The sequence below is a fragment of the Euleptes europaea genome, chromosome 3 (genome assembly GCF_029931775.1).
Source record: "Euleptes europaea isolate rEulEur1 chromosome 3, rEulEur1.hap1, whole genome shotgun sequence".
Classification (NCBI taxonomy): domain Eukaryota; kingdom Metazoa; phylum Chordata; class Lepidosauria; order Squamata; family Sphaerodactylidae; genus Euleptes; species Euleptes europaea.
This window is the reverse complement of record NC_079314.1, coordinates 105655851-105674885: the sequence shown is the minus strand read 5'-3', so window position 1 is coordinate 105674885 and position 19035 is coordinate 105655851. Positions and strand designations below refer to the sequence as shown.

Genomic DNA, 19035 nt, shown 5'->3' with positions numbered 1-19035 from the left:
CAATGTGTACCCACTTCTACTGCGAAGTAGCTCTATGGTGAGGGAAAATTGAGCAACCTCTGCAGAAATTCTGTAAAACAAAAAGCTTCTCCCCTGGATTAAGGAAATTTCCCTTTGCGATCCTACACAAGTTACTATCAGGACTGAAGTGTGCTTTGCAAGCTTGCACCAATTATCCCTATACATTTTGAGAAGAAAATGTTATGTTTTCAAAGGTATCTGATGCTTTTTATCACAGCAATAAAACAGGGATTTTAAAGGTGTATATAAATAAAAAATACTACTCTACCTAGCAATGTTATTCAAACAGCAAGCTATTTTTTCATCAGTCTTTATAGTTCTGCCCAAGACAAAGAAGTAAGAACTTTTTACAAGACCAAAACCAGAACTTTTGAAGTTAATACTAGCAAGTTAAAACAGTTGATTAGGAACTCTGTGAGCTTTTGCCATAGGTCCTGCCATAGCTCTTCACTTTTCCATGGCATTTATATGACAAGGTAACCAATGCCAACAAAAACAGTGCTTGTTGCTACAAAAGTCATGGAAATATAACCAGCCTGTTGTATGAGTGCCAGCAAGAAGCCCCAAATGGATTTTCAGAGAGGGGCGGGTGGATTTTATTTCCTGAAACCAGGAAACCCAGGTTTTAAAAACAAATTCCGTGTACAGATAAATACAGAGGAAGCGAAAGGGAAGCAGAATTGAAAATTGAGAGGGGTGGATCGGAGAAGTCACCTTTGTACCTAACCCACGAAATAGTTCTGGGGAGAATTTAAAGGTGAAGGTCAGATCTAGAAGCAGATTAATTCTTGCAACTCTTATCTAGTTCTTATAGTTTCATCATTTCAAGATAGGTGCTATTGTCCAAGATCAGTATTTTGCAAACATTAGAAAATAACAGTATCTAACACCAGTGGTTCTCAGCCTTTTTGGTATGGTGACCCACAAGCCCAAATGTACTTGGTATGGTGACTCATCCAGGGCTGACCCAAGGGGTGCCCTAGGTGAACTATGCCCTTGGTGCCATTCTAGCCTAGCATTCAATTCTCTACTGTGGCCAACCAGATGTTTTTGAGAATCCAGCAAACACTGCACAAAGGGCACAGCTGCCCCTACTATGAACCCCATGCAAGTGGCACTCCAAAGTACACAGTCTTTGCAGGTAGATGTTACCTTTCATGTTTGGCCACCCTTTTCTGTCACCCCTAATTCACCCAAAGATTCTAAGAAACTCGCTGTAATAACTATCAAGACATTTTTTGCCTGATTCTTTATCAATCAACATGCACATGCAGTGAAGAAAAAGTCACAACTACTGTATCACATGGAAGATACAGATCAAAGGGGCAGGATATAATGTCCAAACTGCAGATCAAAGGCTTGCCTCAAATTAAGCACTGAAGTCCGTTCTAGGAGCCACTTAACACATGGTGATTTTCCTATAGAGATTTTATTCTACTTATCATCTATAGTCAAATACTATGTTTTGCTTCCCAACTTGTTGGCAACCCTAGGTTGGGGGAAGTACGAATATGAGAAGTTGCCAAGGAGGAAGAAGAGAGAAAGAGAAGAATGCAAAGGACAGGAGTGGCCATTATGGAAGGCTGGCTAGTGTCCCAATTTTGGGTCCCAACCCATAAGTTGGGAAACACTGTCTTACACAATATTAAACTTGCATTTATTCATGAACTGCCTGTAATATTTATTTTAGGTCCAATCACACAAGTTCTGCAGGAATGCATTGACCAGAGCATTTTAGATTACTAAAGGACACCTGGCAATAATTTAAAGTGGTCTTTAATTGCTAGTGCTAGATATCCTTTAAAAGCCTACTCAAGGGCAGAGCAACATTTACCATTTGGTAAGGTCTCATCTTCCAGGAATGCAAGGCAATCTCCTAAAAACAACCCACCACCACCACCACCACAAAGGACTCATGAAGAGGTACCCAAGGTAACAGACATCAACATCTAGTCCTCCCAAAGAATGGCTCTATTTAATTATTTCTCCCCTATTTTTAATGCATATTTTTTCGCAGGCTTGCTCTGCAGGTTTCTTTTTACAACCCTGCCCCCACAATTAAAGAGACAATCGTGCAAAAATGCCCAACAAAACCAAATGCCAAGCTTGCTTTGAAATCCAAAGCTTTGTACAACTGACCTCTCGAATCATACTGTGCCAAACTACTGACTCTTATCAGTGCCACTTCAGTGGTTAATGTGTTCCATGTTTGGTTACAAGGAAACACAATCATGATGAGAGCAAAAGTCTGCACCCAAAGCTGCTACAAAATTAAAACCCGGGTGCTTTAGATATCAGTCTCTTTCAGGACTATGGACAAAGCCCCAAAATCAGTTTGAGGCAACTGTAACCATGTGACGTTTTTTCTATGGAAGAAAGCAGTCCACTTCATCATTAACAGATGCACATAAATCATTCATTGATATAAAATAACTATCCAGAAATATTCCTCTTGAAAAATCAGATATACACAGATGAAATCGAAGTCTTCAGTGCTCTCAGACGTTTGAGTAATAACCTCAATTACCAGTCCAATGATGTCATGCGAGATAATTTGTTTACTCTGGGATATGCCAACCTAAAGATATATTGCCGTTTAAAAGGTTTACATAAACATGGTAAATGAATACACTTTGCTTCGTCAATTTGTCTTGAAAAAGCAGCACCCTCCTAACAAGACTCTTCCAAATGCATTGAGAAGAGCCATCCTTCCAAGGAGAGATTAGCTTTGTGTACGTGTGTTAGGACTCTACAAATATCTCAAGGAATTTCAGCTTATAGGTACAAACAGGGGAACAGAAGTAACAGCATCTCTTTGGAATTCAAATGCCTATAATTTTTTTACTTTTGCCTATTTGTAAGCATCCTCTGAATCTTCGCCTTGGGAAAGAGGGAGCACCATTTATATTATTTAAAAGGCTGCTTTTTCTTGCTATTTCATTTACCCACAGGACAAGGTCAGCTTGGTTCACACAAATCTTTCAAAGTAAAGATAGATCTAGAGGGCTCATATATAATATTCCACGTTAACACTTCATTATTTTGCAGCAGGAGTTCAGGTTTGAAAACTGAACAGTTCAGATTAGCTATGGTTTTCTTCCTGTTAAGAACACCACCGCCACAAAATGATTTTCATCTTCATGTGGAGTAAAGGGAGATCAACTAATTGACATTTAATACAGATATAAAAGAACCCTCAAATTTGACATTGTTTTCATGTGTGTACTATCAACTAAGGGAATACTATATTACCTCAACAAACATGTTCACCAAAGCTACAGATGCCAATATAATGTGAACACAAGGGCAGAGAGATAGTTGCAAGGGGAGGGGCTGCACAACCCTCCTTAAATCCACAGGTTCACCTCAGCAAATATCCTCCATAGCAAATATCCTTCCTACTCTTTTTTCAAGCCTAAACCCTGGTTAGTTGAGACCCATCTGGGGAGAAAACCAGTATACAAACAAATACATGCAAAGTGACTGCAAATTAGAGGAAAATTGCCTGGGGAGGAGCATGTGCAGAAAAAAATAATTAGGTAGAGAGAGAGTTAAGTACAACTCCTGCTCAATAATTTTCTACTATGAATGCTCCTTCTCTATTCTACGAAGTGTTTGCCTTGTAATGTGGAGTGCCACCTTGGATATGGTAGCTTACATTTTACCAACATGCTGGATCCAGATTATCATAAGCAAAATGGATCATTTGGAAAAGATCTTTGCCCCCTTCTTTCACCAAGACTTGGGGGACCTCCAGGAGCAGCATGGAATATCGCATGAAGGGCTGCAGCGGGAAGGGGGAATCAGGAGAAATATCCCCCTTCAGTCTTGCAGAAATTTGTGCTCAAATTTCTAGGCACCAGAGGAACAGGAAATATGGCAGATGGAAGCGGACAGCCTCAAATGGAGTTTCTTGTCATGTGACAAGAGGGGAAGGATTTGTAGAAAAGAATGGCTAACTTAGAATATCAACAATAACCTTCAAAACTTAATAAAACAGGCAAGCACATTAGTTGCAAATCAGTATTACTGTATAAATTCACCATTGTCTTGCCTATTAGAGATTTATAGCGGAATCCTACGCAGAGTTACGCCAATCTAAGCCTGTTGCAATCAATGGGCTTGAGCAACTCTTTATTGGATTGCATAGTTAATGAGTGAATTATTGCAAATTGACTATTAATAAATCCAGGTAGCTCATGTGCTTCAGAAATAAATTTATTCGAGTTCTGTTATTTGTATTTTAGGGCAGAATGGTAACTATTTGTATTTAGGAAGAAAAAAAACAGTTTCCCCCCCAGAGAACAGAGATGACTTTTTAAATTAGAGCCTTGACACGATTTCCTTCTGTACAAAACTCTCTGGCAATTATGCCATTTCGTTGCAGGCTTCTGGCACATGCCTTCAGGGCGAACATATGTTTGGCATTGTGCATGTCGAACTGGTGAAATGTGATAAGATCTCTTTCCTGCTAGCTTTTTACCTAATCTAAAATTAAAGTACTATTTTGGATTTTTTTTAAAAACAACAACACACAATCTTATCCTTTATAGTCTTTTACTCTAGAGTATTTCTGACCTGACTGGAAACATACCTGGCCAGCAGAACACTGGGATTTGCCAGCCCTGTCTCCCATGTTTCACCATCTTCCTCCATATGGCATTAACAAAGCCACAAGTTGAATTTTCTGGGGTTCTATGGCACACACAGGATATGAATTACTGTAACAATGTGTTTCTAATTTTTCTCCCACTACAGGCGATGAAATCAGGTAGTGTTACTGTTATTCTTGCTTCCCAAGTTTATCCTCCTCTGTATATGGGTAAGTGGAGTTATTACCAGTGGGAATGCTGATCAATAGCTCAACACAGTCTTTTGTTGTAAGACCGCTTATACAAATATTTTTGGAATTTTAATAACTTCCTTCAATTATTTTTGCAACTTACAAAAAAAGAAGAAACTTGTGCAACTATGGTAAGATTTCCCAAGTGATGTTTTGGGCAACAACATACCATAAAATTCTAAATAAAAACTAAAGCATCCATATAAAATTACAATCTTTAGAATTATATAAAATCACAATCTTTAGAATAGCGCTCAGTTCTAAAACTAGCCTTGACATATGTGCCTCCCCTCACAGCAGCTTTCTGCTGTTACAACCACACAAGTATTCAAAAGAGGGGTTTTGTTCCCAAATGATCCTTACTTAAGAACACGTAGAAATTTCTCCCATTACTTATGAACACGCAGACATTTCTCCCATTCATCATCATCATCATCATTTATTTATTACGGTCAAAGACCAGTTTATACAAAAAGAGATATCATAATAATTAAAACAGAATGTCTGATATTTAGTAAAATAGTCTATTTAACATAAAAATCATTTTAGCAGCTTCTTCTGCCTTATTGCACATGCCCTAGCACAGAATCTCGCAACCTGATAGGTAATATCTTTAACAGAATCTTCTAATAATAGAGTGGTATAGCGAACTCTGTCTCTATCTGGGAAGCTAGACAAAATTGGATCAATGAGCATTTTGCGTATGTCTTGATAAATTGGGCAGTGTAATAGCACATGTTCAACAGTTTCCACCATTCCAGATTGGCATGGACAGAGGCGGAATTCGTAAGGGAGGCTGGCATACCTCCCGTCAAGAAGAGCAGATGGAAGGGCATTAAAACGTGCTAAGGTGAAGGCTCTCCGGTGTTTAGGGTGTTCTAAGGTATTGAGATAATTTGGAGGGGCCAAAATTTTTTTACGGTTCTCCACTACTGGGACCGAGTAAGCCCTTGATCTGTCATCTTGAAGGGCAATGTCCCAAAGCCTCTGTTTGACTATTGCTTTTGCTCCTTGATAGCCAAGATTTAGAAGAGTTGTACTTGATAAACCTAAATGTTGGAGTTTATCCTCGATTAGATTAATCCATCTTGAGGAGAAATTATCTGCAAAGATTAGGGGAGTTAAACCAGATGAGGACAATTTAATCTTTAACCAATAAGAAATGGCATGGTACCAGGCTCGTGTTTCTAATGGTACCATCCCGGCTTCCAGTCTAATCAGTGCATTTGAAATACATTGAGGGACACCGAATAAGGATCTGAGAAATTTTGACTGGACTACTTCTAATTTGTGAAAACTGTTATAGAGGCATATCTGCGACCCAAACGTGAGTTGAGGGATCACTTTCCCCTGGAAGACTTTCATGGCAGAAGGTATATGGGCACCCCCTTTAGTAAGGGAGAATCTCAAAGTTGCCATGGCAGTCCTCTGGGATGTCTCAGACACTTGGGACAGCTGAGCTGACCATGAGCCAGAGGCTTGAAATGTTATGCCAAGGTATCTAAACATCTTGACTTGGTTGATCTCATGGCCGTCTATCTGCCACTTATGTTTTCTGGTCTTGTGAGAGAAGACCATGATTTTGGTCTTAGTAAAATTAATTAATAAGTGCTCCTCTTTGCAGTAAAACGCCAAAGCTCTAAGGGCTCTTCTAAGTCCTACCTCTGTATGCGCTAAGATTACTGTGTCATCCGCATACAAGAGTGTGGAGATTGGTCTGTTTGCCATGATGGGTGGGTGGAAATTAGGGTTAGATAGGCATCGTACCATAGAGTTTACATAAAAGTTAAAGAGCAGTGGAGCTAAAATACATCCTTGCTTCACTCCTCTTTTAACTGGTATCTTGTGTGATAAATGGCCATGGATGTTACATCTCACTGCCAAATGATTATTTTCATGAAGTGTGCGTATGAGGACAAGCAGTCTCCGATCTATAGTAGAAGATTCTAATTTTTTCCAGAGTCTGTTACGCGAGATGCTATCAAATGCCATCTTGTAATCAACGAAGGCTGCATAAAGGCCCCCCCGCGATCTATCAGTGTATTTCTCCACCAAGTGGCATAGAATCAGGCATTGGCCTATTATGGAACGGCCTCTTCTAAATCCAGCTTGTTCTTCTGCTAGAATCTCCTCTCTATCGAGCCAGTCCCAGAGCTTTCAGGACAGGTGTCTAGCATAAAGTTTGCTCACCACACTAAGAAGGCTTATAGGGTGATAATTTGATGGATCTGACCATCCCTTTTTTGTAAATTGGAATGATAATGGCCAAACCCCAGTCTCTGGGAATCTGTGCAGTTTGATATATGAACACGCAGACATTTCTCCCATTCAAATGGATCAAATATAAAATTAAAATCTTTAGAATTATATAAAATCACACTCTTTAGAATAGCGCTCAGTTCTAAAACTAGCCTTGACATATGTGCCTTCCCTCACAGCAGCTTTCTGCTGTTGCAACCACACAAGTATTCAAAAGAGGGGTTTTGTTTCCAAATGATCCTTACTTATGAACACATAGACATTTCTCCCATTCAAATGGATCAAAATTGTTTGCAAACCACCACGGCAAATCCTGACACCCTAAACAGAGCAGGTCAGAAAACATTAATATATCAAGAACTGAAAACTCAAACTGGATTAGGAAGCACAACAAACGCTCCTGGACTCTCATGCGCAGCATACAACACTATAAATTCACTTATCCATCCATAATGTTAGCACTCCTTGGGATCCTTCACTTCACGGGTACAAACTCAAATTGACCCAAATCAGCTAAAACATTTAATTGCAGGTGAGGATGGAAAGCAAACAAATGCTTAAATTGCCTGTGTGCAAGCTGCCAACACATATAACTTAGGCCAGTGGTTCTCAGACAGTGGGCTATGACCAAAGAGTGGGTTGCGCCTCTCACAGATGGTGCTCAAGATTCAAACTTGCGAATTGGACAGGAAGTTCTGCCCCCCGTCCTTTGGTGGAAAAAAATGAAGGCAAAGCTGACATTCTTTCCTCCTCCCTTTCTTTGGTGGGCAAAGTAAAGGCAGAGCTGACATTCTCTCTTCCTCCCCTTCTTTGCCCAGAGACTATTGATTCCCAGGGGACTTGGCTCACATCCAGCCACCAATGGTGCAGGACGTGATGAGTATCGCCTACACCCATTGCCTCTGGGACTAGACTGCTAGTTGCCAAGTTGTGGCCTGAGGCGCTGCCAGGCTGCAGGAACTGATCTTGCTCCCGGCCAGAAGTGGTATAGATTGTTTGACATTTTGTTTAGTTGGTATGGATTTGTGTGTGTTCTGTTATGTCTTCTTTATTTATTGGTGTGTGTCTGAGTGCAACCTTGACGCCTTCTCTATTTTAGTGGGGAAAGTTCAAATATAATGTACCACTGTCCTCTAGCTGGCAGCGTATCCCTTTGTGAATTTTAGAGGCATATCACCCATGCCACTCTGCCACATCAGACAAACTTAAACAACACATTCAGTTGCTGATTTAAGAGTAGCAGTTCCCTTACAAAGGGATTTCAAAGGGAGATTAGAAAGAGAGACTACTGAATTACAACTAATAATGAAGCTCAAGACTATGCATTCTCCTGGATTGAATAGAGATCTGGGATTCCTGTCTCATTGTGTGTGTTAAGTGCCGTCAAGTAGCTTCCGACTCATGGCGACCCTATGAATGAAAGTCCTCCAAAATGTCCTATCTTTGAGAGCCTTGCTCAGATCTTGCAAACTGAAGGCTGTGGCTTCCTTTATTGAGTCAATCCATCTCTTGTTGGGTCTTCCTCTTTTCCTGCTGCCCTCCACTTTTCCTAGCATGACTGTCTTTTCCAGTGACTCTTGTCGTCTCATGACGTGACCAAAATACGACAGCCTCAGTTTAGTCATTTTAGCTTCTAGGGTCAGTTCAGGCTTGATTTGATCTATAACCCACTGATTTGTTTTTTTGGCAGTCCACGGAATCCGTAACACTCTCCTCCAACACCACATTTCGAAGGAATCTATTTTCTTCCTATCAGGTTTCTTCACTGTCCAGCTTTCACACCCATACATAGTAATAGGGAATACGATGGCATTAATTAATCTAGTCTTGGTGGCCAGTGACACATCCTTACACTTCAAAATATTTTCTAGCTCCTTCATGGCTGCCCTTCCCAGTCTCAATCGCCTTCTGATTTCTTGGCTGCAGTCTCCCTTTTGGTTGATGGCCAAGGTTGGAGCCAAGGAATAGAAAGTCTTGAACAATTTCAATTTCCTCATTGTCAACCTTAAAGTTGTGTAATTCTCCTGTAGTCATTACTTTTGTTTTCTTGATGTTCAGCTGTAGTTCTGCTTTGGCACTTTCTCTTTTAACTTTCAGCAGTAGTCGTTTCAAATCTTCACTATTTTCTACCAATAATGTAGTGTCATCAGCATATCTCAAATTAATAATGTTCCTCCCTCCAATTTTCACTCCACCTTCATCTAAATCTAATCCAGCTTTCCTAATGATATGTTCTGCATATAGATTGAAGAGATAGGGAGATAAAATACATCCTTGTCTGACACCTTTGCCAATTGTAAACCATTCTGTTTCTCCATATTCTGTTCTAACTGTGGCCTCTTGTCCAGAGTACAGGTTGCGCATCAAAACGATCAGATGTAGTGGCACACCCATTTCCTTTAAAACCAGCCATAGCTTTTCATGATCCACACAGTCAAAAGCTTTGCTGTAATCTATGAAACACAAGCTGATTTTCTTCTGAAATTCTCTCGTATGCTCTAGTAACCAGCGTATATTTGAAATATGATCTCTAGTGCCTCTTCCTTTTCTGAAACCAGCTTGAACATCAGGCATTACCAATGCTGATTTCTCCATGCCTACTCCCCTTACATGCTATTGCTTTGGGTATCTCATTCACTCTTCTCTACTTAAGGATAGAGCGAGCTACTTCTATCATGCCTATCAGAATGCCTAGACCCTATCTGAAGAGAATGGCCATTAAATTTTCTTTTTCTTCTACCAGCTCCCTTCCCCATCTCCCTCCGAGGATTCTGAGGGTCATGATTGGCTGTTTCCAGCTTTTCCACCGCGCCAATAGGGCGAAAATGGAATTGGCTGATAAGGGGGGGAAAGGGATCTACTTAGCTCTGTTTAGCACAATGGCACTGATCACAGTTTATACTCATTGCCTCCTGAAACCTTCTGTTGCATTTGGGCCCTAGCTGAGTCCTGGCCTAAGGTCATGTGGTAGAGGACCCATAAGGTAACATTTTAAGAGTGTTCCAGTTCAAAAAGTTTGAGAACTACTGATTTTGTCTATAGCAGCTGTTGATATGAAATAAGTAAGGGGCAAGTCCCCAAGTCCTTAAATGATCCTTTCCTCACTGCCAGACATCATGGCTTGAATGAAGTGAGTCTCAGGCTACAAGAATGGTACCCAGTTCAGGGCTGGAAGGAGTGAGAAAGGACACATTTCACTAGGCTGCTTGTCCTACTCCTAGTAATACTAGTATTTTGCCATAAAATATATTTCAAAGCGCTTCCATTAGCACAGTGGCCCTACTATTCTTCTAACATTGTAAAAAAACACCTTACATATTATATATGAGGTATATTTCTATCCCAAGACAAATTCAAATGAATCTTGGGGGACAAAAACTCCCACACAATTGTTTGTGGGGGCAGAAATCAATGGTTCCTAGTACTACAACATCCAGAGCTCGAAAACACACTTTGACATGAGGTAGAATTTGTGTGTGTGTATATTCCCCTTCCCCTTTGTATACTGACTAACTTATACCAGTATGGTTCCTTTACTATTTGTTTAAAATTTGGAACAACAAAAACTATGGTTTGAACCTAAGACTTTAGATAACTAACAAACTTTCAAACTTCTATTAATTTTAAAACAAAACATTTAAAAACATCTAAAATGATTAATTTCTAATATTTTTGATACTTTGATACTTTTCCCCCTTGAATACATCTCTCTGTGGTGAGGTAAATATTCTCCAGTTTGTTAGGAAGGATCTTCAGGCTGTCGTGAAAGGCTGTATCTCTGCAGAGCACTTAGAATGGTTCTCTGTAATAGGGTTTTCTTAATGAACCCATAGGGTATTTTTTTTACCTCAATATGTTACATGGGCTGAGTAAAAATAACTCCAGTGCCAAAATGCATACATTTCTGGGTGGCTGTTGTTATTTCCAGAAAACAAACTGTACCTCATAACCAGCTAAGCTTTGAAAACATTGTTCATTACTGTACAGGGGATAATGTCCAAACAGGAAGAAGTTCTAGAGCCATTTTTCTGTGCATTTTGCCAAGAAAAGTACAACCAGGGTAGGTGGTTTCAAGGTTTTAATAAAATAATCAAAATTTCTCATCCCATGCTCTATAGAACAAAATTGGATTTTAGCATACCAACAGCTCAATGTTAGACCCATCAGTTTCATAAAATCCTGAAATTAACATACTGACCTTGAGGTGAGGCTGAAGCAAACAGCAAAATCCATGGTACGAAATGTGAAAGAGAAAGTTAGAGAAAGCGTTAATGAGGATACACTCCAAAGTTAACACTTCAAGAAAAGGGACAAAGAAGCAGCATAGCACTAGATAACAAGGCAAGATGGAAAAAGAAAGGCAAGGCTCCCTCAGTCAAAACCCATCAGTGTGGTAGGCTTCTCATCAATACAAAGAACCACCTAATTAGATTACACCATTCTACCTAACAGGATTGCTCTAGAACGTTCTTTTGGTTGTTATTATCCCAAGGGGGGAAAAATGCAACGTAACTTAACTTCAGAAATTTTAGAAAGCACCATTTACTGTCTGAGGATCACTTTTATGACACATGAGTCAGCAAGGAGGCAGTTCTGGGAATCCTGACAACTCTGTTCAGGCCTCTCTCAAGTTTAAAGTTTTATCCCAGTGGAGTATCTTAAATGTATATCTTAATGACAAAGCCAACATCAGGTGAATGTATACAATGCAAACCTTCCTTTGTTATTGCTTGTAATGGGATTGCATAATTATGAACTATTCTTACGTTTTTTGTCAAATTGTTGTCCTAAATCAGATATACTCATCTGCGTCATGAGGTGCAATCTAAAGCACAATAATGAACATGCTACTTCTAGACAGCTCTCTCCAACAACACTGAGAAGCAGACCAGCTAAAAACTACCCGTTGGAGATGAGTGTGCAGTAACAGGCCTCATGAGTTCATTATTGTCTTTTTGGTGTCAATTCCAATACCCTGCTATCAGAGACATCCAAGTCCACGGTCAATTTCACTGATAAATAGGCAATCCACAGACAAAACTCAAAGCATGGTACCTATTTAGAACATTATCCTCTCCTTTTTGTCTGGTTGCAAAAAAGCTTTGGATCCTTTTCTCAGACACAAAACCATAGTAGCCAGACTTATGATCAATGATGCTAATCTGCAGTCTTGTTAAAGTCTCTCTTCTAATGTTCTGCTTGTTGTTGCTAGTAAGTCACTCACATGAGCATTTAAAATGTTCATGAGCCAGTTGAGGCAACGTAGTGCAGCCTCAGTTGAGCATACTTTAAGGTATCTATCAGATGTATTCAAAAAAGTATCACTAGATCAATAGAACATTGATTTTATGGAGGATACGCATATTGAGTTATCCTTTGTTCTCTTACTCAAAAACTCTTTCTACCATACGTAACTGTTAGCCACTTGCACAACTGCAAAGTAAATAGTAAAATCGAAACCTTTTAGTTGTTTTAGATACAGTTGGTGTGCCTCGTGTTTAAGAACCATACCCTAATGTAAATGTGCCTCATTTTGAAAGGAGTTTTGCAAGATTAAATACACAGTTCCCTAGTCTGCTGTTTTAAACAGATGTAATTAGAAAAGATGATAGATCTGAGACGCTTACTGGGCATACTACGATGTCAGTAAACTCAGCTGGAAAATCAAGCTTCTGTTGTGAAGGTTAAGAATGAAACTTATCTTTAGATACTTTAAAACCTTTTTGCTTTGCTATTTTAAATGTCTCTAAATAAATAGCACCCTCAAAGGGTTAAAAGCTGGGGGGGGGGGAAACAGTCCAAGGCAGGCCTGCACGAGCGCAGTCCTCAATGTGGGACTGCACAGAAGAACGAAGATGAACTATTCATTTTGGGCTACTATATAGCTTACTAGAAATTTCACTGGTCACAAGGAAAAACACAATACAGGAAAGTACATTAAAGCAGGTTACTTCTAACCGTTAGAGAGAGATTGCTGAACAAGAACTGGAAATATCTAATATGATGTGCCTTAGTTTACTTAAAATGTCATACTGCAAAGAAATGCTACCAATATAAGTTCTTACACTGATTTAACAGCTGGTAAGGAAGAATTAAGCAAGCATGGAAAGCTTATGGCATGGTAATTTAATAAAAGCTAGCCAAAAATTCTGTGGTGGACTGCTTTATGCATTTAAAACATGCTTAAAATGGCAGGGCACTAGAGATACATTTTTGTGACCACATTTACCTATATAACATTTTTTTACCCTAAATCAGTGAAATTGACTTAAATACAAAGGTGCAAGCAATCCCACCCCCCAAAGCAAGCAGGATAATATAGAATGAGATACCTCAAGTTACAAAATAATGTAACCATTATAGCAAGCAACCATTTCATCCCAAGCACCCATGCAACCCACATTCCTTACAACATCCAGTAGCAGTCCCTCTTCCAAGTCTCCAAAGTATGTAAGCTCAGACACAGAATTTTAAATAGGGAGTAAAAACTGTACCATAGTCGTACTAAGATATTTCTAAATAACGTGACCAAAGCTAAAAAATCTCAGATCATTTCACTATTTCCAGTGTAAAGGAATATTTCTATTAGCGTATTGCTCAAAATAGTAAACTGTTCTCATACAAGTTCTTTTTAATTTCACTTGTTTAGGAGTGCTATTTCTATATCTCCACAAGCTCAGAAATGGTCTCAACCCTAGAAATCCTCATGTTTAGCATGAAAAAGGATCTCTGTGAAATACACAATTAAATTAAAATAAAATTTCTTAGCTTTCCACCTATTTACTGGTACAGACATAGAATGTGCCAACTCTCCACCCATCCTGGATAGAGTTGTCCTGGTTTTGCCCGGAGAATAGTTACATTTTGCAATGTTACCAATGTGTAGTGTAAAGGAAATGGAACATCAGTCTTTTCCTTTAAATGAAGGCAAAAAGACCTTACTGTATTTTCATGCCAGATATTGCTTTTTGAAGCATTTCAATCTGCATGGGCAGGCTTTTTTTTATTACTTTCTTGCTGTCATGGACTGTTATCAAAATAAGAGCCAATGTGCCACTACGCTGGGATACAGTCCTCTACCACCACCTCTTGGTGGTGAGAATGGGGATTCAATTTGTTAGGGGGCAGAGAAGCACTGCCAACTGGCCATGAGAAAAGTTCCTTTAACATGCTATGGAAAAAAAAATCAGCTGCCCTTTCTACACGTTAAACCACTGTTAAGGGAACAGAACCCCTTTTCTTCAGATCAGTTGGCAACTGTAGCACAGAGAGTTTGGAATTCTGATACAGAGACAAGAACAGGCTGAAGGAGTAGATAGGAGCTAATAACTTTTAAATTTTTAGTTGGATAATGTAGCCGAACATGCTCAGAAAAATAGGCAGTAAAACCTTATTGCTTTAAAATATCAAATAGTTCAAATCTCCTCCCCCAAGATAGTATCCAGCCAATTAACACTATTAACAATCAGCAGTGTGGTATATAACAAGCAACTCCTAAACTGCTAGAAGGTTCACATCTAGTAAAGCAAGGGCAGTAATATTTGAGGTTATTTTCGATTTGACAGCATTAAAAATAAAGGCATTAAAATTACACTAATATTATAGCCAAACTAAACACATATGTACTTCTAACTGCATTGCAGAGACATCCCTAATTTTTTTTCAGGCTTATCATGCTGTATTTATGCCAATCTGGAAGATCCCCTGTATTCTGAGGTGGGCTTTGGGATAAAATGTGCACATGGAAGCTTCCCAGGTGGGCCCGGTGGGCCCTTTTTACATAATATTTTGCCTTTAAAAAGTTGAAGACTAGGAACTAATGGCTAGGAACTAAGTTGAAGACTAGTAACTAATGGCTTGAATCCTATTTAGTATGATCAGAGTAGTGCTCGTGGAACAGAACTTTTTGACCTTGCCTCTCTCCTCCATAGCCTGCTGTGCCACCCAATATCACCTGGGGCTATACCAATCCCCAGAAACAGTGTGTGTGTGGGGGGGGTGAACTCCACAGCTTGTAGCATTTACCTTCTATTTGACTTATCTATAAATGTACTGACAATTTGTGTGGATACGACAATGAGCCATTCAGGGGAATAGTTATCCATAGCTGCTCCTCTCCCCCACCCTTTCTTTGAGGGAAGATGTGTGATAGGTAACCTGAAGGAATGGATCACACACAGAGATTTAAGATGTACAATTTTCAGACATTTTGAATTAACTGAAAAAAGCATGGTATTTTGGGGGGAAACTGAAATTTTGAGGAAAACTGAGATATTTACTTTCCTATCAAACCTAAGCTTATATTATTGCCTTAGCTTAAGATGTAATTCATAAGTTAAGTAGCATATTAAATACTACTGTTTGGCATAGTTATGGATCTTAAATATAAATGTCTATAAGAAAAATTGCTAAGATACTTGAGAGAGCTGCAAACTGCTGCTCCCTATTCTACCTGGACACATATATATTAATTTTTGCCATTTGTAAGGTACAAAAAAATAAAAATTGAGGCTAGAAAAATTCTGTTGCATATCAAGTTTAACATTGAAAAAATTACTTTTAAATAATGTATTATCATTACTTTATAGCATATGGTTGCAAAAATTGTCCACATTCAAAAATATGCTTTATATGTCTATAACATAAATAGCAATTATCTAATGCTGTGTGTGTATGTGTGTGCCATCAAGTCACAGCTGACTTATGATGACCCTGTAACCTGAAGAGTGGTCTGAGAGAGTTCTGAGAAAAATGTGACTGGCCCAAGGTCACCTTGCAGGCTTCATGTGGAGGATTGGGGAATCGAGCCCGGTTCTCCAGATTAGAGTTCGCCACTCTTAACCACTAGACCATGCTGGCTCTCACCTAATGCTGTAAATTGTTTTATTTACAAATTTTCACACACCTTTTGAGTAAAACTTTGCTTAAAAACATTTCACTCAATTTAAGGGCGGGGGGAGTTGATACTTATTTTCCCCAGAGCTCCCATATTATCACTGGAAAACTTAACAGAGTCCTCAGACTTTTTCATGCTATACATTTGGAGCAAGTAGAACCTTGTCCCAAAAAGCATTTCACTTATTTTTCAGTGCTCCCCAAAACTGTTTTTGTTGGAAAAACAGAAGACAGTCTTTGAAAAAAGAAAAAAAAATTCCCATGAACTCCCCCGCCCCCCGTGCCTTCATACGTCTAATCCCAGCATGGTGTAGTGGTTAAGAGCATTGGTTTGGAGTGGTGGAGTCTGATCTGGGGAACCAGGTTTGATTCCCCACTCCTCCACATGAGCAGTGGAGGCTAATCTGGTGAGCTGGATTTGTTTCCCCACTCCTACACATGAAGCCAGCTGGGTGACCTTGGGCTAATCACACACTCTCAGCCCCACCTACCTCACAGGGTGGTCGTTGTGGGGAGGGGAAGGAAAGGTGATTGTAAAAGCCGGTTTGATTCTGCCTTAAGGGGTAAAAAAAGTCGGCATATAAAAACCAACTCTTCTTGCTCTTCTTCTTTATCCCTCACCACTGATTAAACTATTATTGGTCTGTGCGTTAGTGCTCAGTTATCTTGTTCTAGTTTTTTTAAAAGATTTTATTTATATTTGAAGTCACATACAAGGCACTGAAAAGTGCCAAAAAATGCAGAAGTTAAAATATCTGATTTTTTTTAAACTGAGTTCATAGGAATGCAACAATGGAAGAAAGGAAGGCGTTTTAAAAGAAACGCAGCAAATCTATTTTTCTAACCAGTATGGCAATGCTCAGATACGCTGTTAACACACTAATGCACGGGCAAACACACACACACTGACTACAGCAAACCCCAGCAGAAGCAAACACACACACACTGACTACAGCAAACCCCAGCAGAAAGTGCAGCCAGTTAGCGGGAAGCAGCATTCCACCAGCAAGTAACAACAGCCTGGTCATAAACTCACTTTCCTAAAAAGTCCCACACAAACCCCCCTACAGGCTGCGGTGCAGGGACAGACACCTGGTAAGGGGAGGGCAGTCTGTGTGAAGCAGCGTGCCTTCTGAGAAAAGGCATGGTCAAAGAAACCAAACACACAAAACAATCCGAGAAAAACCAGAAATGACAGAGAGAAGTGGGAGAAAGAGAGGGAAAAACACAGAAGAAAAAGATTGAATGAAACCATCAGATGATCATGGGGTGACAATATAAGTAGTTAGTAATAGGGAGCGGGCAGCCAACATTTAACATGTGAGCAGAACTGCATGAAAACAAAGCAGCTGACGAAGCAGCTGTGGTCCCTTCCAACTCTATGATTCTATGAATAAGGTAGCTTGTAAAATTGAACCTACTGAAGAGTTTTCACTTCTTCCAAAGGGGCTATGAACTAGACCCTGTTGAGTCTGCTGTGTGCTTTACTCTGCCTACTCTGCACTTATGGCCAATCATTTTTGCCACTGATCTCATTCCCCCCCCCGCCCCGGGACCTGGCTATGGAAAACTCCTAGAAAACTATGCTCCCGCAGCTCATTTCCTTTCTTCTTCCCGAACAGGAAGTGGCAACCTACAGTAAAGGAACAGGCTTCAGCCCTACAGCTACGTTTACCAATAATCCATTCTGATAAATGTAGCAAAAGTGAGCAAAAAAATACAGTGTGCCTCAGCAAACTGATGGCATTTCAGAATCATGGAAAATTGCCTCCTGTGCAACTAATACGTAAGCCTGTTTCAGAATCATGAAGAACAGAAGGCAACGATTTTTCTTATTATCACTTCAGATCAGAAGGCTAGAACAGCAAAGGAACATCTCAAACAACACAATATACTTTTCTTACCAATGTGAAATGATACTGGATTCTCCAATAGTAACTAGTGTGTTATCAACTTCACCCAGCATTCATCCTGTATGATTGCGGGTTACATCCAGAAACAAAAATCCATTTACACATAACCATGGAGGTTATACTGTACTCTAAAGAAAACAGGGGGTTTTTTTTGTATACACAGTAACAAAAAGATGCACCTTTAAAAAATTTTAAAAGGAAGGTGCAGAAGGAGATTTGGGTAACATAAGAGAAGGGCAAGGAGAATTCAGAATATCTCAAATGGGGGGAAATGGCATTTAATCAGTGGCCAGCATTAAGAAGGAAAGATGTGGTGGTTCTGCTACAATGTGTTCAATTTGATGCTAAAGAAACATTCTGGAGAGCCTTGAGCAATGAACACAGAGATGTGATGTGCAGAATTAGGTCTGGGGTATTAGCCTACAAATCAAGTTCAGGAAATTTTTTTAGGAAGTCTATATTTCAATCACCCCAGTAGGCATTCTGAAAGGCAGAGATATAGGAACATTTTTCCTTATGGACATCAACTCGTCACCAGGGGAGAAAAAACAGTCTTTTATTGGAAAACACAGGGGAAAACGAGAAGAATAAAAATTAACTTTCAGAGCTTAGTTCAAGAAGAAAACCTTAGCAAGTGATGTAGTTCAAAGAGTTTGTTATGATTAGTGTGTCCATGTTTTTCTTAATGAGTTGAGAAAGTTGCCTTGGCACATTTGAGTAGATTCTAATGCAACACAGAAGAGGACCATGAGAAGGTCTAAGTATATGCAGATGTATGGAACATTTGTACAATAAATTACTTTTAAGATTTCCTCCCTGGGCTGTGGATAGTACCTTTACCAGCAGTTTACATAAATGTTGCCCATACCAATTTACACATTCTGAATTTAGCTCAGTTTTAAAATATTAAGCCAAGTGAACAAATGGTACAGATGTGGGGCAAGTGCAGGCATCTCATTTCCAGGATTAACAAATCCACCAAGGAAAATTCTACTCAGGTGGTGGTCTCAATCTATGTGATTTTCCTGGCATCTGACACAATGCAGTTGAAACCATACGAAATAATGTTAAGGAAATCCATTCTGGTCAAAAAGAAAAATTAGT

The 19035-nt window shown here is 39.5% G+C and overlaps 1 protein-coding gene across 9 annotated transcripts in view; it reads right to left on the bottom strand.

The window, feature by feature from the left end:
* The window catches only part of ERC1 (ELKS/RAB6-interacting/CAST family member 1), a 228298-nt gene that overhangs the window by 125259 nt on the left and 84004 nt on the right, over positions 1-19035 (bottom strand). For 6 of the 9 annotated variants that reach the window (XM_056847361.1, XM_056847363.1, XM_056847366.1 and 3 more), the window contains one exon: positions 11322-11333. The exons of the other annotated variants lie outside the window; for them this stretch is intronic. In XM_056847361.1, coding sequence (XP_056703339.1) covers positions 11322-11333 — 12 coding nt within the window. The remainder of the gene's footprint in view (positions 1-11321; positions 11334-19035) is intronic. 9 annotated transcript variants of the gene reach the window in all.